This window comes from Pleuronectes platessa, chromosome 16, assembly GCF_947347685.1.
Source record: "Pleuronectes platessa chromosome 16, fPlePla1.1, whole genome shotgun sequence".
Lineage (NCBI taxonomy): Eukaryota > Metazoa > Chordata > Actinopteri > Pleuronectiformes > Pleuronectidae > Pleuronectes > Pleuronectes platessa.
The window spans coordinates 23,581,849-23,604,612 of record NC_070641.1 but is presented as its reverse complement, the minus strand read 5'-3'; the positions used below and the strand labels follow the sequence as shown (position 1 = coordinate 23,604,612).

The following is a 22,764-nucleotide window of genomic DNA, read 5'->3' as shown; positions in this document are numbered from 1 at the left end:
GTATATGTATATATATATATATATATATATATATATATATATGCTGTGACTTCATAGTCACAGTATAACACCAAGACAGTTCAACTTCAGGAATATCCATCTGTGCATTTAGGAAAGTAACAACAGATGCAAACAGAGAACGCTACAGGTGGCTGCTCTCTCCTCCTCCTCCTTCTCCTCCTCCTCCTCCTCCTTCTCCTCCTTCTCCTCCTCCTCCTCCTTCTCCTCCTCCTCCTCACTGTCTATCTAACAGATATTATCTGTACCTCATGTTCCCAGTAGTGACAAGAACACATGCAGAACTCAAACCTGGAGAAGAATCAGTGAGGAGGAGGAGAAGGAGGAGGAGGAGGAGGGGGCGGAGGAGGAGGAGGAGGAGGAGGAGGGGGCGGAGGAGGAGGAGACAGGAAAGTGAAAGTAAAAAGCATAGTGTCATTAGAGCAGCTAAGGATCAGAACACTTTCACAGTACTCAGCAGGAGAGACAACAGGTAAGTCCTTCACAGACACACACGCGCACACAGACACACGCCCGCGCCAGATGTCATCAGGTGTCCACCTCTCAGGAGACGCATGTTTAACCTGCTGCTGCGTGGACTCGTGTATGGACCTAAAGGGACTCACGCACACGCACACGCACATGCACTTAATGCGGTTGCACCATCTGACGACCCACCGACAGAACAGAGCCGCTGTGTGTCCGTCCATTCACTGGGGACATGTGGACACGTGGGGTGTACACCCTGGCGTCCGGTCACCTTCGTCCACACGTGAGTTCAGTGGATCTGGAAATTTATTCACAGATTATTTCTTCCCGTTTTAATAAATCATAAGAGAAAGGTTGTTACGACACAAGCCACGCCTCCTTCCCAGCGCAGTAAGTGGGACAACGGGCCACGGCCAGGTCTCCTCGGTACGACCCGTCCTCCGGGGTGCACACGGGACAGATGGACACGGGACATTGCGCTCTGTGGACAGGCTGTGAGTGCGCAGGGACCGTCTACAGAGCGCAACACCGAAAAGAGATATTACCAAATTATTCAATAACTTCACTGTAATATATGTTTTCACCCAAATCCCGTCACACGTCCAGGGCCGCCTGCTGGTTATACTACACAACTGAGATGGGAACATTTGATTTTGCATAGTTTTGGGAAATATTTATTTCGGCGTAATTATTCAATACAGAGTGGACTGTATATTTACTGTATGCGGAGTATATAATGTATAGGCAGTATTCACTAAGTGGGATCTACAGTGTGTAGTGTCTGATGAGTTTGTGGAGTATTTACAGTTTTTTAAAGTATTTACTGTATGTTTAGTATTCACTATATGTCTAGTATAGTGTGTCTATCTTGTTTTGGTCTCTGCGATGACGAAACTAGCAACACAATCAGATATTACTTTAATATAACATGTCTTCCTCTGTTGTCTGTCAGTGTGAGTCTGTCCGTCCCCTGGCAGCATGTCCCCCTGGAGAGTCCTGTCCTCCCTGTGGCTCATCGTAAGTATCACTTCCTGCAGCTCCTATCTGTTTCTGATAATCTGAGCAGCACAAAAAAAAATTATAATTGTTTTTAAAAACTCTAAAAGGTAACAACAATGAAAGTGAATGAATATTTGGTATTTTTCCAATGTGACAAAAATAGCAATGCAAAAATGTAATTGTTCTTGCTATCAGTGACATATGCCAGGCTGTGTTAACAGAAGTAATATATTGTGCTTTATAATATTAAAATTAAAGGGGGGGGGGGGGGGGGGGGGGGTGGAATTGATAATAGAAATTTGCTTAAAAACTGACAGTCAAAGTGTTAAACTGATTAAACAAAACTAAAAAACAAGTCATTAAGAGTTAAGAGTTAAGAATTAAGTTAAGTTTATAAATATACAGATTGATACAAGTTTTAGAGATGGGGATATTAAAAGTAAATGTTGTTGCTCATCAGTGAAATAAACCCTCAAAAGAAATGTCATGCCGAGTTTATGGAAAATAATTAATATTTTTGTCTTTTTTTAACATAAAATGTTGAAATGACATTTAAAAAGTGGAATTTATATGGTTAGAATGAAAGAAAACGTCATAATCATGTATATGTTTATAGTTCTGTGTCGCTTTTCCTTTTAAAAACAGACTTTTAAAGCTGCTGTCACATTTTTCTCTGGTAGTTTTCCCTGATCGACCCGTCGAAGGAAGGCTGCTCCGATTATTTAAAGCTGGACACATGGGTTCGTACATTTTGTGTATTGAGTTGTGCTTCTTCAGATTCTTCTCAGAGCTTGAACAACACAGAGCAACTTTTAATGATTAATAACATTTCCTGTTTGTCTGCTTCTCTCGTCCACAATCCAGACCGGAAAAGATCTCATACGCACTTTACCACTGGCGCAAAATAAGGATCTCATAGTAAGTTATTGAAACAGTTTACAAAAATATAATTTTGTGTCACTGTTAATGCATATTGTTGAAGAAGGACTGAGTTGTAAGTGAGTCCTTTTCCCACTGCAGGACATACTCAACTGTACCCTGCAGCTCGAATATAAAAACAAAACTGAGAATGATATCCTTGTGAATGACACACTGTATAACGTACTACTGGACTGCTTCGATGTGAGTACAGTCTCCTTTCCATCATGATCTGTTTCTTCTGTCCTCCCTTGTTGCACTGGAAGTCAAGCTGATTGAACCCTGCATGTGTCTGACTAGTTTCAGCCTCAGATTGAAGAGGAGACGATCTGCAAGGGCCTCAGTTCTCAGAATATCTCCTTCTATCACCTCATGTGCTTGGTGGCCAAATCACAGGGCTACCCTCCTAATGGTGTCGCTCCTGAAGGTATGAATCACACTGCTCCTGCTCTAACTTGACACCAAGACTCACTCTATTGACCTTATAATGTCACTTCAGTTTTTACACGAGTATATTATCATATTTCAAGCCTCATTATGACTCTTCCCTTTACGCTCGGCCTTTTTAAAACCTCCACCTAAGAGTTTTAACAGTCACCACAACCTTCTTCAAGTCTGCAGCTGTTTTTAAAAGATCAAACTCCTAATTATCTTTTCTTTCTTTCTTTCATTACAGGCTGTAAATATGGTGAGTGTCCTGTTTGTACTCCACGTGTTGAAGTGTGTGTTTGGTACAGAACTTGTAACATGTAGTTGTCTAGTCACGTTTTTCTACAGTCTTTGTTTGTCCTCTTTTAATTTGAAAAACAACTTCTGGGCTACAGAAAAAGCTGTTTTCAAACTAAAACATGGATGACTCTTCTGAATCTTTTCCAGTTCCTCCCCTTAACTAATTTCATGTTCTTCTCATCCTTTTTAGAAACTGTGTACGAACTTTATGTTCAAGTATCTGCTGGTAAGTGACTCATTTCTGTTTGGACTTGTTGAAGAAAGTTACTGCTTCACCACCATGAGGATGTAATCCCTTTTTAAACTCTACATGTGTAACTTTGAGCTTTAATCTTTCAATCTTACACTAAAGACACAGGAATCATGATCGGATTAACTTTGCTTCTGTGTCAAATGTAGGTCGTTGAACTTGCTTTAACAAGTTTGATGTGGGCAATGTTTTTTTCACAAGAGTCATTGGTTAGTCAGCAAGCGTGGAAAATAAGTGGATTGAATTTACGACAACAAATTGCACAATCGGCAATCTCACATAACACGTGAATGCCTTTAATATCCTGTTCTCCTGCTGGTGCTACAATTATTAATTCCACGTCTGTTTCTGTTTCTCACTGATCAACTAAAACACGTTTTTCTTTTAGTGGCTGCAAAGAAAACAACACCACCAATCACAGAGTCGACAACAGCGACATCAGCAGCGACAGTATCGTCACTTAACACAACACCAGCACCGCCACCAACAACAGCATCACCACCACCACCACCCTCACCAACACCAGTAACAACCACAGTCAAACATGAGGGAGGAAACGGTAAGCTGCATTTCATTCATATCGTTACCATGTAAACTGACCAGTTCTCCACACCAGTTCTACAAACCAGTTCTCCACACCAGTTCTCCACACCAGTTCTACAAACCAGTTCTCCACACCAGTTCTCCACACCAGTTTTCCACACCAGTTTTCCACACCAGTTTACCGAACCAGTTCTCGACACCAGTTCTCAACACCAGTTTTACACACCAGTTCTCCACACCAGTTTTACAAACCAGTTCTCCGCACCAGTTCTCCGCACCAGTTCTCCACACCAGTTTTACACACCAGTTCTCCGCACCAGTTCTCCGCACCAGTTCTCCGCACCAGTTCTCCACACCAGTTTACCGAACCAGTTCTCCACACCAGTTTTCCACACCAGTTCTCCGCACCAGTTTTACACACCAGTTCTCCGCACCAGTTCTCCACACCAGTTCTCCACACCAGTTCTCCACACCAGTTTACCGAACCAGTTCTCCACACCAGTTCTCCACACCAGTTCTCCGCACAAGTTTTACACACCAGTTCTCCGCACCAGTTCTCCACACCAGTTCTCCACACCAGTTCTCCACACCAGTTTTACACACCAGTTCTCCGCACCAGTTCTCCACACCAGTTCTCCACACCAGTTCTCCACACCAGTTTACCGAACCAGTTCTCCACACCAGTTCTCCACACCAGTTCTCCGCACAAGTTTTACACACCAGTTCTCCGCACCAGTTCTCCACACCAGTTTTACACACCAGTTCTCCACACCAGTTTTACAAACCAGTTCTCCGCACCAGTTCTCCACACCAGTTCTCCACACCAGTTTTACACACCAGTTCTCCACACCAGTTCTCCACACCAGTTTTACACACCAGTTCTCCGCACCAGTTCTCCACACCAGTTTTACACACCAGTTCTCCACACCAGTTCTCCGCACCAGTTTTACACACCAGTTCTCCGCACCAGTTCTCCACACCAGTTTTACACACCAGTTCTCCGCACCAGTTCTCCACACCAGTTCTCCACACCAGTTTACCGAACCAGTTCTCCACACCAGTTCTCCACACCAGTTTACCGAACCAGTTCTCCACACCAGTTCTCCACACCAGTTCTCCACACCAGTTCTCCGCACAAGTTGATCGGATTAACTTTGCTTCTGTGTCAAATGTAGGTCGTTGAACTTGCTTTAACAAGTTTGATGTGGGCAATGTTTTTTTCACAAGAGTCATTGGTTAGTCAGCAAGCGTGGAAAATAAGTGGATTGAATTTACGACAACAAATTGCACAATCGGCAATCTCACATAACACGTGAATGCCTTTAATATCCTGTTCTCCTGCTGGTGCTACAATTATTAATTCCACGTCTGTTTCTGTTTCTCACTGATCAACTAAAACACGTTTTTCTTTTAGTGGCTGCAAAGACAACAACACCACCAATCACAGAGTCGACAACAGCGACATCAGCAGCGACAGTATCGTCACTTAACACAACACCAGCACCGCCACCAACAACAGCATCACCACCACCACCACCACCACCAACACCAACACCAGTAACAACCACAGTCAAACATGAGGGAGGAAACGGTAAGCTGCATTTCATTCATATCGTTACCATGTAAACTGACCAGTTCTCCACACCAGTTCTACAAACCAGTTCTCCACACCAGTTCTCCACACCAGTTCTACAAACCAGTTCTCCACACCAGTTCTCCACACCAGTTCTACAAACCAGTTCTCCACACCAGTTCTCCACACCAGTTCTACAAACCAGTTCTCCACACCAGTTCTCCACACCAGTTTTCCACACCAGTTTTCCACACCAGTTTACCGAACCAGTTCTCGACACCAGTTCTACAAACCAGTTCTCCACACCAGTTCTCCACACCAGTTCTCCACACCAGTTTTACACACCAGTTCTCCGCACCAGTTCTCCACACCAGTTCTCCACACCAGTTCTCCACACCAGTTTACCGAACCAGTTCTCCACACCAGTTCTCCACACCAGTTCTCCACACCAGTTCTCCGCACAAGTTTTACACACCAGTTCTCCGCACCAGTTCTCCACACCAGTTCTCCACACCAGTTTTACACACCAGTTCTCCACACCAGTTCTCCGCACCAGTTTTACACACCAGTTCTCCGCACCAGTTCTCCACACCAGTTTTACACACCAGTTCTCCGCACCAGTTCTCCACACCAGTTTTACACACCAGTTCTCCGCACCAGTTCTCCGCACAAGTTTTACACACCAGTTCTCCGAACCAGTTCTCCACACCAGTTCTCCGAACCAGTTCTCCACACCAGTTCTCCACACCAGTTCTCCGAACCAGTTCTCCACACCAGTTTTACACACCAGTTCTCCACACCAGTTCTCCACACCAGTTCTCCACACCAGTTCTCTACACCAGTTCTCCACACCAGTTTTACACACCAGTTCTCCGCACAAGTTCTCCACACCAGTTCTCCGAACCAGTTCTCCACACCAGTTCTCCACACCAGTTCTCCACACCAGTTCTCCACACCAGTTGATCGGATTAACTTTGCTTCTGTGTCAAATGTAGGTCGTTGAGCTTTAACAAGTTTGATGTGGGCAATGTTTTTTTCACAAGAGTCATTGGTTAGTCAGCAAGCGTGGAAAATAAGTGGATTGAATTTACGACAACAAATTGCACAATCAGCAATCTCACATAACACGTGAATGCCTTTAATATCCTGTTCTCCTGCTGGTGCTACAATTATTAATTCCACGTCTGTTTCTGTTTCTCACTGATCAACTAAAACACGTTTTTCTTTTAGTGGCTGCAAAGACAACAACACCACCAATCACAGAGTCGACAACAGCGACATCAGCAGCGACAGTATCGTCACTTAACACAACACCAGCACCGCCACCAACAACAGCATCACCACCACCACCACCCACACCAACACCAGTAACAACCACAGTCAAACATGAGGGAGGAAACGGTAAGCTGCATTTCATTCATATCGTTACCATGTAAACTGACCAGTTCTCCACACCAGTTCTACAAACCAGTTCTCCACACCAGTTCTCCACACCAGTTCTACAAACCAGTTCTCCACACCAGTTCTCCACACCAGTTTTCCACACCAGTTTTCCACACCAGTTTACCGAACCAGTTCTCGACACCAGTTCTCAACACCAGTTTTACACACCAGTTCTCCACACCAGTTTTACAAACCAGTTCTCCGCACCAGTTCTCCACACCAGTTCTCCACACCAGTTCTCCGCACCAGTTCTCCACACCAGTTCTCCACACCAGTTCTCCGCACAAGTTGATCGGATTAACTTTGCTTCTGTGTCAAATGTAGGTCGTTGAGCTTTAACAAGTTTGATGTGGGCAATGTGAGTCATTGGTTAGTCAGCAAGCGTGGAAAATAAGTGGATTGAATTTACGACAACAAATTGCACAATCAGCAATCTCACATAACACGTGAATGCCTTTAATATCCTGTTCTCCTGCTGGTGCTACAATTATTAATTCCACGTCTGTTTCTGTTTCTCACTGATCAACTAAAACACGTTTTTCTTTTAGTGGCTGCAAAGACAACAACACCACCAATCACAGAGTCGACAACAGCGACATCAGCAGCGACAGTATCGTCACTTAACACAACACCAGCACCGCCACCAACAACAGCATCACCACCACCACCACCACCACCACCACCACCACCACCAGTAACAACCACAGTCAAACATGAGGGAGGAAACGGTAAGCTGCATTTCATTCATATCGTTACCATGTAAACTGACCAGTTCTCCACACCAGTTCTACAAACCAGTTCTCCACACCAGTTCTCCACACCAGTTCTACAAACCAGTTCTCCACACCAGTTCTCCACACCAGTTTTCCACACCAGTTTTCCACACCAGTTTACCGAACCAGTTCTCGACACCAGTTCTCAACACCAGTTTTACACACCAGTTCTCCACACCAGTTTTACAAACCAGTTCTCCGCACCAGTTCTCCGCACCAGTTCTCCACACCAGTTTTACACACCAGTTCTCCGCACCAGTTCTCCGCACCAGTTTACCGAACCAGTTCTCCACACCAGTTCTCCACACCAGTTTACCGAACCAGTTCTCCACACCAGTTCTCCACACCAGTTCTCCGCACCAGTTTTACACACCAGTTCTCCGCACCAGTTCTCCACACCAGTTTTACACACCAGTTCTCCGCACCAGTTCTCCACACCAGTTCTCCACACCAGTTCTCCACACCAGTTTACCGAACCAGTTCTCCACACCAGTTCTCCACACCAGTTCTCCGCACAAGTTTTACACACCAGTTCTCCGCACCAGTTCTCCACACCAGTTTTACACACCAGTTCTCCACACCAGTTTTACACACCAGTTCTCCGCACCAGTTCTCCACACCAGTTTTACACACCAGTTCTCCGCACCAGTTCTCCACACCAGTTCTCCACACCAGTTCTCCACACCAGTTCTCCACACCAGTTTACCGAACCAGTTCTCCACACCAGTTCTCCGCACAAGTTTTACACACCAGTTCTCCGCACCAGTTCTCCACACCAGTTTTACACACCAGTTCTCCACACCAGTTTTACACACCAGTTCTCCACACCAGTTCTCCGCACTAGTTTTACACACCAGTTCTCCACACCAATTCTCCGCACTAGTTTTACACACCAGTTCTCCACACCAGTTCTCCACACCAGTTTTACACACCAGTTCTCCACACCAGTTTTACACACCAGTTCTCCACACCAGTTCTCCACACCAGTTTTACACACCAGTTCTCCGCACCAGTTCTCCACACCAGTTCTCCGCACCAGTTTTACACACCAGTTCTCCGCACCAGTTCTCCACACCAGTTTTACACACCAGTTCTCCACACCAGTTCTCCACACCAGTTCTCCACACCAGTTCTCCACACCAGTTCTCCACACCAGTTTACCGAACTGGTTCTCTACATGTGGCAGCTGTTGGAAGCTCCAATGCAGAGAACAGTGAAAGTTCAGTACCATATATGGAAAACAGGATCCCAGTGACCTCGTGTGAACCAGTTACATAAACAGAAATGTTTCTCATGCTCTGTCCTCACTTGTGCAGATATTTAGCGTGACTAATCTTTTGAACAGACCTGTTCATAATTTGCATGAATCTGTGACTGTTTTACTTTCATGGTGCAGCTGCATGAGCCTTGAGTGAAGAAGCTGCACATTCCATCTGATCACTAATCAAGTCACTTCTCAATTGTCGTGATTTAATTTTTGCTTGATTGTAAATTGTGACTTTCTACATTTTTAAAGACGATGAGCTCTTTGATTCAGCACAGACACATGATTCTTATATGATATATATATGTATAGATCTATATATAGAGATATATACGTGTGTGTATGTAAATGCAAGTGTGTGGTTTTGAAAAATAATCATCACCAAGAAAGAGACGAAGCACATTCCTCAACGTTTAAAAGTTTTTTCTAATAGTCTTTTTTTTCTTTTTTTTAACAATATATTTATTGAGTTTTACATATAAGAAACAAACATTCAAACATTTATAAACATACAAACGTTTAGGAACACCCCCAACACACAATCAAACACTCAGGGTAAAGAAAAAGAGACAGAAATTAAATAACTTAAATAAGATTAAATAGAATAATAAAAAAATACATATATAAAAATATAAGAATAAATGGAAGTAAATAAAGACATAGATGTACAAATACAAATAAATTAAATTCCAATCAAATCAAAAGCCTAGATAAAATAACGTTCTCTTATTCATAATATTAGTTAGTTACAATTAATATTCATCCTATTAGGTGCTGCTATTTTATTCTGTTTATTTCTAATAGTATTTTTAATGCGTTAGAAGAGAAAAATATTTGAAACCTGTAACTCAAAGGGATGAGAAGAGGCGTCATGTGTCTCTGTGTGTAAACAGAAATTAAAGTAACATCTTATACTGAAGGACTGACACTGATTTTTCTTTCCTTCAAAGCTAACAGCAGTACAGGCTCAAGGGGTAAGACTTTTTATTTGTTATTCTTTTTCATTTTCTTCTCCGATCAGACGGCACATTGATATGACCCCCGGGACTTTGTACTTTTATTAGATCGTGAGCTTTCTGCCAGACAGAACCCTTCATTAACTTTGTATTTGCTGAGAGAACAAAGTACTTCACGACATTAATGTGAATTGTCTCTGTCCCTCTTCAACCAGAAGCCTCGAACACGCAGGTCATGAGTTTGTTAATCATCTCCGTCACCCTGAACTTCGTGCTGCTGCTGCTGGTTGTTTTCTTCTTCATGCGCCAGAGGACACAGCAGAGGACACAGAACCCGACTCACCAGGTAAACTGAGACACATCCGCCAAAGAAGACGCTGGATTCACTAGAAGATAGTTTTGTCTGTGAAGTCAGATTTGCTGATTATCAGAGAGCCTACACGTTGCTAAACAGCCTGGAATGTAAACACGGAGGGTCTGGACTCGGCTGTTGTTGGGTTTTATTTGAGGGGTTGTTTGTGTTTAGTTGGTTGTGAAAGGAAATGTATACAAATCACAACATCACATTTTTTTTATAATGGCTTGTGGTGCAAACATCTACACCTTGCAGCGTCTAAACCTCTGGTCTCACCAGGATGAATCCTCCGTGTTGGACGAAACCAGTGATGATCCAGAACCCCTTCCACTGATACCGGTCAAAACCAAGGTATAGTTCGGGTTCGGGTTTAAGGTTGGATGAGTTAATCGTCTGTTTGTGATTTGTTGAGCTCAGCGTCGATTGTTGTTTTTAGGCGATTTGTCATTTTATTTAGCTGATGTCATTTCAACTCATTAATGACTTATGTTATATTAAATTATATATAATTAAATATAAATCATTCAATCCACCCTGGATCACTCACTTTTCTTTATCTGACGATGGACATTTGAGCAGAACCCAGATCCAGGTTCCGAGTGACTAGACGCTAACACTAGTGCAGATAAGTGTGAGTGACAGATGTGTGAGTGTTGTTGTAGTAATGCTGGTCTTGTTAGTGGATTGACGCGTCTGTCTCTTGTGTCTCTGTCTTTGTCCTAAAGCCAGTCTGTCCCCACGTCCACTCGCCCTCAGCTGATACAACCAGGAACCCATGCACTGCTGGAAACGGATCAGAGTCACATTAAGCACCGTGCTCACAACTTTGTATATTGTCATTATAAAAAAGAGCCGTGGGAAGAAACACAGGAGGGATCAGCTCCACGCAGGACTGAGTGACTGTGGTATGCGACGGCCTTTCATGGAGTAGAAACTGTGACTGGAGCACTCGCCCCCGGACATGAGGGGGAGTGGGCGGGCCGCGGCATGTCGCTTCCCAGCCGCTCAGCCAGACGAGCTCCTGCAGGACCTCAGGCGCAGCCAAACGAGGGGACGGGGGGGTTGCATCAGACCAGGACCGGTTTGACTGTGAGCTGGGGTTTGTGAGAAGCAGGAGGAAGAAAGGACGACTCTAACCTGTATTATAATCACCCTCGAAACCTTTCACACGACTGGAGTCTCACCAGATGGTTTGTGGTTCGGTGGAGCTTCATTAGAATCACAGCTGCAGTCACACTGCCAGCGTTTAAGATGAATTATAAAAAAGAATGTGATGTGATATCAAGGAAACTACAGCTGGCCCTGCTCACCACTGTCACATGGGAAATATCATGATATTAATCTGTAAATCACAGTGTTGAGATTATAAATGTGCACCGTCCGTCAGCACTGGAGTCAGCGCTCTCACTTTCAGGACCGTTGTTCATTAGCTTCTCTCCGGCTCCGTCCAGATTTATAATAGAACATTTGCAGGGGGAGTGAACTGCACCACTGGTTGCAGCTGTTTCCACTGCATGCACTGGTTTTTAACGAGCTATGCTAAGCTAGGTCTAGTGTTAAATGTATGTAATCAACTTCCGCAGTATTGTACTTTCAGAGTAAGTGTGGCTGGTCCTCACCTTGTGACCCACTTTTGATGTTTGAGTGAGATTTGCTTTTAGGGTTTGGACGGATGGATGATCCAGAGGTCGGTTCAGGGGTCACATCCCATGAGAGGTGTCGTGCTTTTCAGAGCAGGTGTCAGGGTCTCATCTTTACATGGTCTTCAAAACAGACAGGAAAAAGCATCTTTCATCACAAATATAAATATTTACCTTATTGCCAGTATTCTGTCGACTGAATATGTTCATTTGTTTTAACGCGGTGTGTGTGGCCAGGCGTTCGGGGACAGTAGGGAATGCATCGTGCCACCGAGTGTCCAAGAGGTTTTGTGTGTGTCCAGGTCTGACATTATAGGAACCAAATAATGACAGTTTAAGGTTTAGTCTCCAGGAACAAATGTATGTCACTGTAATGCCACTGAAGTGATGGAGACAGACATCGTGTACTTAGCTGTGTTTTCTGCCTTCAAGCTGCAGCAATGACCTCAATCAAGTGTTTCCCACACTCCTCAGATGGCAGCAGGTTAATCTGCTGCCATCTGAGAGAGTGGATGGTTCAGCAGCAAGTCTCCGAATGTGTCTCAGCATGTTGTGTATTGTAACCAGGACACTGAAGCTATTCCTGGTTTGTGTAATTTAACTGAACTGGGATGTTTGTCTGTTTTGTAAAACTGTGAAGAAATGCATGCATTGTGTACGTGTGTGAGTTTGTAGATGTTTTCTGATGGCAGATGATTTTGGGGAAAGTCAGACTTCGCAGGTAAAAAAGTCGATGCAGCTTAATGTTCCAGGAAGCTTTCAAATGTGCATATATGAAATTACTTAACAAAGAAATGTTCCCTTCTTTGACATTAAAATGAACAACAGGGCTTCATTGGTGCAGTCTTCACTTTTATCGTCCTTAAATCAGTCAAATCAGTTGCCAAGTTTTTTCTGAGGGAAGTATTTTAGTTTTTAAATGCTCAGCTGCCCTGGAGAAAAAGATCTAGGAAACTGATTGTATTAAATTTATGTTTACTTCATATGTTACTGGACAAGTTCACTTATAACTGAGTTGCATTTATTTGATTTTTTCCAAAAATATTAAACTTAGAAATGGGAATTGAAAATGGCTGTGTTCTTTCAGTTTGGGTAAGTCAGATGTGATTGATTGAAACAAGTCGTAAACTCAACAATTAAACTTAATATGGTAAAAAATCTAAATCATATTTTGAATGTAAGGATCTGGGTGTATATAGAAGAGTCTGCATCTTAGATATACAAGTTTTCAATTCTAAATTCTTTAGTAAAAACTTATATTTCAAACACTTGATATGTGACACTTATCCACACATCTCTTCGTATGAGTGCCGAGCTTCTTCAATCTGATCAAGAACAAGTCCAAACAACCACAGTTTTTTGTAGTTCCTCACTCTTTCAGAGTAATAAGAGATATTAACTACATTCCATGGACATGATTGAATCCAAGCATCGGTGAAATCGACCCCAGGGCAGCACCACGGTTGTGTAAGAACCAGTTGCAATTAACATTAACTACATGCTGCGGTAAAACTTTACAACTTTAAATTCAATCCAACTGCATCTGACAATGAGCCAAACAAAATAACCCCCCCCCCCCCACACACACACACACAAAGCAGCACATGGTTCGGCCTGAGGAGCTGGCTCCAGGATTCAAGATTCCTCGGCCCTCAGCCAGGCCTCTGGCGAGCAGGAAGGAACCATCCCCCAACAACCAGGGTAACTCAAAGAAACCAATGATTAATATAACAAAACATTTTCCTGTTTAACCCTGCAGTGTTAAAAATGTGTGCATCTAAATGTAAGGTTAAAACGCAAATAAACAGGTTCCCAATAAACAAACTGTGATGTGAATTGTTTGGTGTTGCTGACAAATGAAATGAGCCTGTGTGTAGCGAATTAATGAGGTGAGAGTGTGAGTTTGGAGCATGTGCCTCTGTGTGGCCGTGCAGTGAATTCAGATGTGGTTTCCTAAAGAGCACGTTGGGCCTTGGTGGAGGCAGCAGCTCTTCTGACTGACCTTCTAGTTTCAGATTGAACGATCTGAAGCCTTCAGAAAAAGAATTGTAAATGTTCAAATAAAAAAAAATCTGGACTGTGTGTAGCTAAGATGATTGTGGACATGCAGCTCGGAGCAGAGTGTGTGTGGCTGCATCCTGACCTCACCACAGAGGAAGAAGTTCTCCTGTGAGAGGAAAGACACACAAGCCCTGTTGTGTTTGTAATGTTGTGTTATCTGGGCCTATGTTGACGCTACTTCAGAATTATTATTTTATTATTATAAACTGTCTATGATTCAGAGTGAAGTTAAAAAACTGTTTATCCACAGTGCTCACGTGTGTGGTTTATGTGTAAGATGAAGGATTAACTGAGTTGCTGTTATTTTTCACACGCTACATGTCGCCTGTGTCAGATGTTTATTCAGCAATCGACACAATTCTCACACCCTTTCAAAATCACGAGTCCAGTTTAAAAACCAGCGCTCTTATTCTGAAGGATTGCTTACCGGAAGTGTCGTCAGAGCTGCGTCACACACGGAAGTGAATGATTCGGAGCAGCTGGCGGCGCGAGCAGAAAAAAGGTCAACAACCTAGTTTCCGTGTGTTTTTGACCAAGTGAGAGGAACAACACACTAAACACACACATCAAACACACACTGAACACAACACGACGTACACTTCTGTCACACAGGCGACAAAGAGCGGAGCTAATCGGCTAAAGCTAGGAAGCTAAGCTAAAGTAAAGTGTGTGCGAGTGGGTAAGTTTAGATTAAGTCTCAACGCAAGTCAACACAATGTCCTGTGAAGTGTGTCTGTGTGTGTGTTTGTCTATACAGTTGTGTTATAAAACTGAAGACGTCCATCTGCTCCTTGTGTGTCATTGTGTGCGTCAAGGCTGTGAAGTGTGTGCTGACCCTTTAGCAGGAAGCTGACCTGTGACCCTTTAGCAGGAAGCTGACCTGTGACCCTTTAGGCTCATTTCATCATAAGTACATCAGTGATTGTTAAACGTCATATTTCAACGTTTGGTTTGGTCCGTAGCCATGAAGACCGACTCGTGCCTCCTCAGCTCCGAGCTGGAGCTGCAGCAGCAGGAGGAGCAGCAGCAGGAGGAACAGCAGCAGCAGGAGGAGCAGCTGCAGCAGCAGGAGCTGTACCAGCGGCTGCTGTTACAGGTGAGCATCGGTTTAACACAAGCACTGGATCACATCCACCACCAGAAGATCCAGGTCCAGAACTGGAGCTCACAGAACTTCAGTCTCACGTTAAGCAACAAAGCAAATGAGTCCATCCATCAAAACCGTTAAGATTAGATTACATTCTTTAGATTAGATTAGATTAAACTTTATTGTCATTGCACAGTACAAGTACATATACGACGAAATGCGGTTAAGCATCTAACCAGAAGTGTAAAAAAAATGGCAGTTTAAGTACAGAGATGGAATATGTAAATAAATATGAAGTACAGTTAGAAATATACATGGAATATAAATGGAATATGAACAGTATTAAGAGGTAAGGTATGATATAAGAATGATGAATACACTAAGAGCAAGATAAATATATGAAAATATGAATACACTATAGGTGGGATAGTACAGTAGGAATAAGTTAAGTGCAAATGTACAAATGTGCAAATGTTCAGTGGCTGGAGGAGGTTGTGTGGCCGTCCAAGCCAGTGGGGGGGGGTGCTATCACTGTGGAGCAGAGTTCAGCAGGGTGAAAGCCACAGGGATGAAGCTGTTCCTGAATTATTAATTATTTATAAGTGATATCATTATTAATATCACTTATCTTTTATAGAATAAATAATTCCCAGAACGATCTCAAGCTCAACTCACTTTTATCCTGAGTTTATAATCTGACTTTATTTTACCTCCAGCAGTTCTTGTTTTAGTTGATTCGTTTATTATTCCTGAGGTTTATACTTCTGCCATTTACCCACATTTAAAACTTGTATATAATTGAATGTATTTGTATATAATATATATAATGTATACACAGTTCTGTAACGACAGTCTTAATCTTAACAGACTGTTGATCATTAACTTCTCCTTAAATAACCTCATGAGCTGAATTCCTGAGGCAAGTAATCTTTAAATGCTTCCAGACTGCATCCCAGAGGAGTGCCAATTTCCTGTAAATGTCCAGAGTAAAGTAAACAAAACTATAAAAATCTAAAGCTCAGTGTTGTAAATCTGTCTTTTCTCTTGTGTGCGGACATCATCTGAACTCTTAACCTCTTCAGTTTTGTCTAGTTTTTCTATCGGACTAACTGAACATGTGTAAAACCTCCTGATGTGTCTGACGTTGACTTCCGCTCGTGTTTTTAGACGATGGGTCAAATGCAGACTGAAAATCCAGATTCCAAAGTGATCCGACCTCAACCTGGTGAGTGGCTGCACAACTTTCATCAGACCACACACACGTGCTCCTGCAGCAGAGGAGATAATTGACTTCTCCTTCTCTTTCTCAGGCATGTGTGTGAAAACCCTCTCAGAGCCAGCGAAGCAGAAAATCTTCGTAAACATCTGTCAGTCCAACTCGGTCCCGCCTCCCCCAGAAATCTCTAGAGAGGACCTGGTGGAGCTCCTCCAATCAGAAGATCCCAGCGGCTACAGAGTTCCCATGAGCCTCGGCGAGCCACACACAGAAGTCGACAACAGTATGTAACTGAAGCCAAGTATAATGTTATTCTGGCAGGCACATTCGGTGTGAGTTGTCTTCCCAGTGAATGTGCAGTGTTTGAACTTGTACTTGTTGCTTCATTTCCTTTTGAGGGTGAAGCAGGAAAGAGACCGATGTGGACTGTCAGGTTTATTGCTTCTACAAGTGGAGAGTGTCACTGAGAAGTGAGGTGAAGGGTCATTAGTTCACGATCCGCTTTAAGGTTCAGTAACATCATTAAATGAGTAACCATCAACTGGACAGAGAGTGTAGCTTGATGTGCAGGAACATCTTAAAGGTAGAAGACATGAGGGTTTAAATGTGTTTTTAAAGGACCTAAGAATGTATTGTGTCACTACTTTAGTACGACAGGGTTTTAATACACAACTCTGCAGATCGGACGACACCTCTGACACAGACCAAGATCCAGGCCTGTTGCTCATCGTCTGCAGTGAGCGGGTTCATCAAATCGTAAACCGAATGGAAATGTTTTGAGATTGAACTTCGATCAGATACCAAGGGCAGATTGAGTTACTCAGGAATAAGAGTCAGGCACGTCATGCCAAGTACAAATGGAATGACAAAGCAAAACAGAGAAGATAAGATCTGTTTCTCTCTCTCACTCTCTCTCTCTCTCAGACTCTCAGGGTTGCACGGCTTACGATGTGGTCATCAACCAGGAGTTCTTCCAGATGTGTCAGGTGTGTGTGTGTGTGTGTGTGTGACCTTGGTATTTCATTCATATGAAAGTGCGTGTTGTCATTTGGGGAAAGAGGAAAACACAGACCTCCGACCAGGTGGAAACTAATCCTGCTTCCATTTCTCAGTTGTGATGCCTCTACTATTAGAGACGTGTCCAAACAGCTTGAACCATTATCACAGCTCCACAGCGGTAGATGCTGCAGGTGCTATTTGTTATGTATTCATCCAGTAATTAAATCAAAATCAATTAACTACCAAAAATGTTAAATTAAATCAAATCTAGATCTTTTACTTTTAATTTCTTGAGACATTCACAAAAATAAAAAAATACCCCCAAAAATTCAAATTTGTTGGGCTCCTCCTTCATGTACTTCACATACCCCCCCCCCCCACCCACCCACCCCAGCAAATTTTAAGAAACATAACCAAACTGTGACAAAGAGACACTATGAAATGTATAATGTAATATAATGTTTGTCTTGTAGAAGGATCCCCTGTTCGAGCAGTTTGTCATCCTGGTGTCTTTGGAGGGTCTGGAGAACAAATACAACCTGGAGCTCAGTAGAGGTGAGTCTCATGAAGTGACACTCAGCTGGAGATGAAGGTTTCAGGAGGAACTCGGCCTCTCCAGGTGAAAAGCAGCTGCTGACGTTTTACCTGTTGATTCCCTCTGCAGACTGGAAGGTGCTGAAGAACAGGAAGTTCTTGGGATCTGTCGCTGAGCAGAACATCCGCACAAAGAGCCGGCCGGGGATCCAGGAGCTGCCGCCTCGGTACGTGAGAACAGGAAACAGAACGACAGGGTTCTTCTTCTCTGGTTCTTCTTCTTCTGACTCTAGTCTGGCTCTGTAGCGTTTATATTTAATTAATGCATCTGACAGCAACTCTGACTCCTCCTGTGGTGATTATTACCTTATAATAAAACATGACTCTAGTAGTACAAGATCATTACGTCTAAATAAACATTAAAATCCCCTCAGAGCTACAGTATGTGTTATACACAGTTTATTAAATGTTTATCCTGGTTATAGATGTGTAGAAAGTTTCGGCAGACAAATTGTTTTTCAAGAGTTTTTCCAGCGTATCATGTTTCCTTCATGTTTCCTTCAGGCACCGGCCGGTTGGAAGTCGCCCAAGATCTTTGTTTTGATTTGGTTTTCGTCCGTTAGTTGTGAAATCTGACTCGATTTGTCAGTTTGTGGTTTCTAATCAGATCTGATCTCCTTCTCTTCTCACAGGGAGAACTCCTCTGCTCCGGCCAAAAGGTAAATGTTTGCTGATTAATGATTTTTATGTCAAGTCGGAGTTCATTGGCTGAAACATTTATGATTTCCCCCCATTGTGTGTCTGTCCGTCCTCTTTCCTGCTCTTTCTTCTATCTCATCCGCTGTTGGTGTCGTTGTTCGCTCTGTGTCTCTCGCCTCCTTCATGTCCTTCGTGTCTCTCGCCTCCTTCATGTCTCTCACCTCCTTCGTGTCTCTCACCTCCTTCGTGTCCTTCGTGTCTCTCACCTCCTTCGTGTCCTTCGTGTCTCTCACCTCCTTCGTGTCTCTCACCTCCTTCGTGTCCTTCGTGTCTCTCGCCTCCTTCATGTCTCTCACCTCCTTCGTGTCTCTCACCTCCTTCGTGTCCTTCGTGTCTCTCACCTCCTTCGTGTCTCTCACCTCCTTCGTGTCCTTCGTGTCTCTCACCTCCTTCGTGTCCTTCGTGTCTCTCACCTCCTTCGTGTCTCTCGCCTCCTTCGTGTCCTTCGTGTCTCTCACCTCCTCTGTGTCTCTCACCTCCTTCGTGTCTCTCACCTCCTTCGTGTCTCTCACCTCCTCTGTGTCTCTCACCTCCTTCGTGTCTCTCACCTCCTTCGTGTCGCTCACCTCCTCCGTGTCTCTTACCTCCTCCGTGTCCTTCGTGTCTCTCGCCTCCTTCGTGTCTCTCACCTCCTCTGTGTCTCTCACCTCCTCTGTGTCTCTCACCTCCTTCGTGTCCTTCGTGTCTCTCACCTCCTCCGTGTCTCTCACCTCCTCCGTGTCCTTCGTGTCTCTCGCCTCCTTCATGTCTCTCACCTCCTTCGTGTCTCTCACCTCCTTCGTGTCCTTCGTGTCTCTCACCTCCTTCGTGTCTCTCACCTCCTTCGTGTCTCTCACCTCCTTCGTGTCCTTCGTGTCTCTCACCTCCTTCGTGTCTCTCACCTCCTTCGTGTCCATCGTGTCTCTCACCTCCTTCGTGTCTCTCACCTCCTTCGTGTCTCTCACCTCCTTCGTGTCTCTCACCTCCTTCGTGTCCTTCGTGTCTCTCACCTCCTTCGTGTCTCTCACCTCCTTCGTGTCCATCGTGTCTCTCACCTCCTTCGTGTCTCTCACCTCCTTCGTGTCTCTCACCTCCTTCGTGTCCTTCGTGCCTCTCGCCTCCTTCGTGTCCTTCATGTCTCTCGCCTCCTTCGTGTCTCTCACCTCCTTCGTGTCCTTCATGTCTCTCACCTCCTTCGTGTCCTTCGTGTCTCTCGCCTCCTTCGTGGCCTCATCATTCATTTCTCACCTCCTTCGTGTCTCTCACCTCCTTCGTGTCTCTCGCCTCCTTCGTGCCTCATCATTCATTTCTCACCTCTTTGCCCAGACCAGACTTTACTTTGCTTGTGGAGCCTCCTGCTGGTGACCCCGAGTATCTCATCGCCGAAATACATCTACCGGGGGTGGTGAGAAATGCAGAACGCAACACACACTGTTATGCACACAAACATATACACACGTGCCAACAATACTTATAGGAACAATAACACATGCAGACATATTTTTGGGATAATTCAACTTCAGAGCTCCACAGTTTGGGAGATGTTTAAGGATTTTGATCGTTTTAACACGTTTATCTGACTTTTACAGTTATATTAGAAGAAATCCATATATTTTTAATGCTGTGTCATGCTTTACCCTCAACCACCACCTCGATGTGGTGTGAAACTAAGTCCAACTCTTCGTCTCCTGCAGCCATCGTCTCGCTCTCTGGTTCTGGACGTGGGAGAAGATCGACTGGTGGTAACGGCCCGGCCCTCGCTCTTCCATCTGGACATCTGCCACCCCTTCCTCGTGGACCAGGAGAACAGTGTGGCACAGTACAACAAGAGCACCGAGGTACAAAGACACAAACAGTGACCACAACACCAGCATGAGCCAACAGACACACACACACAAACGATGGGCTGTAACACTTGCATGACACAGCACCTGTTTTTCTTTTCCTCAGATTCTGACAGTCACTCTGCCGGTGGTGTCATCGTGAAGCTGAAGAACTTCTGTCAAGTTATTTATTAATTTTTAAATGTTCAAAAATGATGAAATAAAAGAAACTTTTTTTCATTTAAATACAAACTCCTCTGTTTTATTTGATTCATGACTTTAATCCACGTCAACCAGAGAATGGATGAGACTCACAGCAAAGCTTTCTGTTGTGAAACTCATGATAACTTATTAAATTACTTCACTTATCAACACAAACAGTTTGAGCAACGAGGCGATGAAGACCTGAGACCAGCTGATGAAACTGAGATGGAACATAATTCATAAGATGGAGAACGTGTTGAATCTGTCTTTAAGCCTCTGGAACTTGTTCTGTGAACTGGAAATCTTTCCTTTCATGGAAAAAGCAAACGAGTGAAGCCGTCACTCCTCTATTTCTGGATCTGCTTCCCCCCCCCATCCATTGTTTGGATGGGAGTGTCCAGAGGTAATAATGGCATAAATATATTTCCACCGCCCCATGTGGACCAATTGGCTGTTTTCCAGCTGGCAGTGACTGGTGGGTCCCATCACACGGACGTCACTGGTTTCAATACCAGTGAGAACAAATAGAAGAAACATGATTAATGGAACATTGAGTAAAAATCATCTTTTAATGAGAATCTTCTCATCGCTGCTGCTCAGACTCCAGCTGTGCAAGATGGAGGATATTTTGGCTTAATTTCTGGAGACATGTCGTCCATCTTTAAACAAGCAGTGCTCTTCATTCCCCCCCCCCCCCCCCTCCACCTGCCCTGTGGCTCCCCCATTTGTTCAGTGAGGTCATCCCCCTGTTTTTCGCTAATCCTGCGAGGTGCTCGTCTTTCTGCCTCGGCCTAATCCGCCTGTGGCCCCGAGCCCTGACAACGCACACACTCACATACACACACTCGCACGCAAACACACACACACACTCGCACGCAAACACACACACACACTCGCACGCACACACACCCTCAAATCTGAATATTTGTACACGCACGGACAGTCACAGTTATTCTTGCATTGTATACTTGGACACTCGGTAATTCTCACAGCATGCTTACACACATAGTCATTCAGATAGCTCCCAGACACACACGCACACACACAAACACGCACACACACACACACACACACACGCACACACACACACAGACACACACACACCTCTGTATAAAACTCTGTCTCTTCCTGTACCAGTTATTGTCTTTCCAGTCTCTGTCCCTCTGTCTCTTGTGACTGGTGAAACCTCATCTTCATACAGGTATGTGTGTGTGTGTCTGTTATTTATTATGTTTTTGAACTTCGATCTCAGATTATGAGGTTTTTAAATTTTCATGTTTTTCTCATTGCGTTTACTTTCCCTTGTTGCCGTGAGATCAGCCAATCACATTAAACCCTTTCATGCTAAATTCTTTAAATTCCCATCTTTTAACTCAAGTGGTTTGAATTGTGTGTTTTTATAGATACACGTACATTTATATTCTTTTATGAGTATGATCTGGATTTTCTATAATTTATTAACTTAGCACTTTTTCATTAAATAAATCCTACCTGTGTTTTTAAAGGTGCTATAGAAATCACATGTATAATCATTATTATTATTACGTCTCTCAATTAAGATTCAATTATCTTGAAGTAAATGATATGCTGCTGTTAAATGAATGGTTAACTTGAATATAATCAAACCAAACATCTCAATCATTAGTGTTTGGAAATGTAAGATTCATACTTTACCCCCAAAAAATCCAAAAGCAACGTCCATAAACATAAAGAACGGTTCAATGTAAAAACATCTGTTGCTGCAGGACTGATGGATTAACAGCTGCACGTGGTCCTGATTGTGTTACTGTGCTTCATTCGCTGTCTGAAAGAACAGATGATGACTGTCAGTCACTGAGTGTCAGTCACTGACAGTAACTGACATTAAGTGACTGACAGTAACTGACAGTGGCCTAAAGAGAATTCCCCAGAAAGCCTGAAGGTTTTGATTCCAGAGAGCCAGAGCTGAAAACTGAAAACTAATAATGTGTGTGTGTGTGTGTGTGTGTTTGTTTGTTTGTGTGTGTGTGTGTGTAGGGTGTTAAACAGGTGTCGGCGTATAAAGATAAACTGAATCAGAATAATATGAACCTTGTTTACCCATAATCCTCTCTGTGAAATGGACAAACGACACCGACTTAAACCCAGTGAGAGCCGTCGTGCTGAGCTTCAGTATGTTTTATTTTAGTCTTGA

At 43.7% G+C, this 22,764-nt stretch overlaps 2 protein-coding genes across 12 annotated transcripts; both read left to right on the top strand.

Moving 5' to 3' along the window:
* Positions 1–335: 335 nt before the first annotated feature.
* Positions 336–12,999, top strand: LOC128458663 (uncharacterized). Of its 9 annotated transcripts, none has more exons than XM_053443581.1 (16): positions 336–490; positions 1,439–1,503; positions 2,166–2,225; positions 2,350–2,403; positions 2,506–2,607; positions 2,704–2,830; positions 3,080–3,091; positions 3,323–3,358; positions 3,771–3,941; positions 5,340–5,516; positions 6,729–6,899; positions 7,490–7,669; positions 9,929–9,952; positions 10,153–10,280; positions 10,569–10,640; positions 11,019–12,999. In XM_053443581.1, exons 2-16 carry the CDS (start codon positions 1,465–1,467, stop codon positions 11,187–11,189), a joined length of 1,524 nt encoding a protein of 507 aa, XP_053299556.1. In that variant the 5' UTR covers positions 336–490; positions 1,439–1,464; the 3' UTR covers positions 11,190–12,999. The 9 variants fall into 9 exon arrangements, with proteins under 9 accessions (XP_053299556.1, XP_053299554.1, XP_053299555.1 ...); XM_053443579.1 differs by having other exon boundaries at positions 10,545–10,640; XM_053443580.1 differs by having other exon boundaries at positions 10,150–10,280.
* Positions 13,000–14,427: 1,428 nt separating this feature from the next.
* pih1d1 (PIH1 domain containing 1) lies at positions 14,428–20,624 on the top strand. Of its 3 annotated transcripts, none has more exons than XM_053443572.1 (11): positions 14,428–14,492; positions 14,953–15,086; positions 16,245–16,302; positions 16,388–16,576; positions 17,218–17,279; positions 17,766–17,847; positions 17,957–18,053; positions 18,519–18,545; positions 19,891–19,969; positions 20,259–20,402; positions 20,515–20,624. In XM_053443572.1, exons 1-11 carry the CDS (start codon positions 14,456–14,458, stop codon positions 20,548–20,550), a joined length of 945 nt encoding a protein of 314 aa, XP_053299547.1. In that variant the 5' UTR covers positions 14,428–14,455; the 3' UTR covers positions 20,551–20,624. The 3 variants fall into 3 exon arrangements, with proteins under 3 accessions (XP_053299547.1, XP_053299549.1, XP_053299548.1); XM_053443574.1 differs by having other exon boundaries at positions 14,431–14,526; XM_053443573.1 differs by having other exon boundaries at positions 14,433–14,669.
* The last annotated feature ends 2,140 nt before the right edge of the window (positions 20,625–22,764 follow it).

Bases quoted from the DNA above. Each gene is read 5' to 3' on its own strand.
- LOC128458663 (XM_053443576.1), top strand. From the start codon at position 1,465: ATGTCCCCCTGGAGAGTCCTGTCCTCCCTGTGGCTCATC. The intron at 2,608-2,703 runs GTGAGTACAGTC...GTGTCTGACTAG, and splicing joins TACTACTGGACTGCTTCGAT to TTTCAGCCTCAGATTGAAGA. The intron at 9,953-10,149 runs GTAAGACTTTTT...CTCTTCAACCAG, and splicing joins CAGCAGTACAGGCTCAAGGG to AAGCCTCGAACACGCAGGTC.
- pih1d1 (XM_053443572.1), top strand. From the start codon at position 14,456: ATGATTCGGAGCAGCTGGCGGCGCGAGCAGAAAAAAG. The intron at 14,493-14,952 runs GTCAACAACCTA...TTTGGTCCGTAG, and splicing joins GCGGCGCGAGCAGAAAAAAG to CCATGAAGACCGACTCGTGC. The intron at 18,054-18,518 runs GTACGTGAGAAC...CTCTTCTCACAG, and splicing joins ATCCAGGAGCTGCCGCCTCG to GGAGAACTCCTCTGCTCCGG.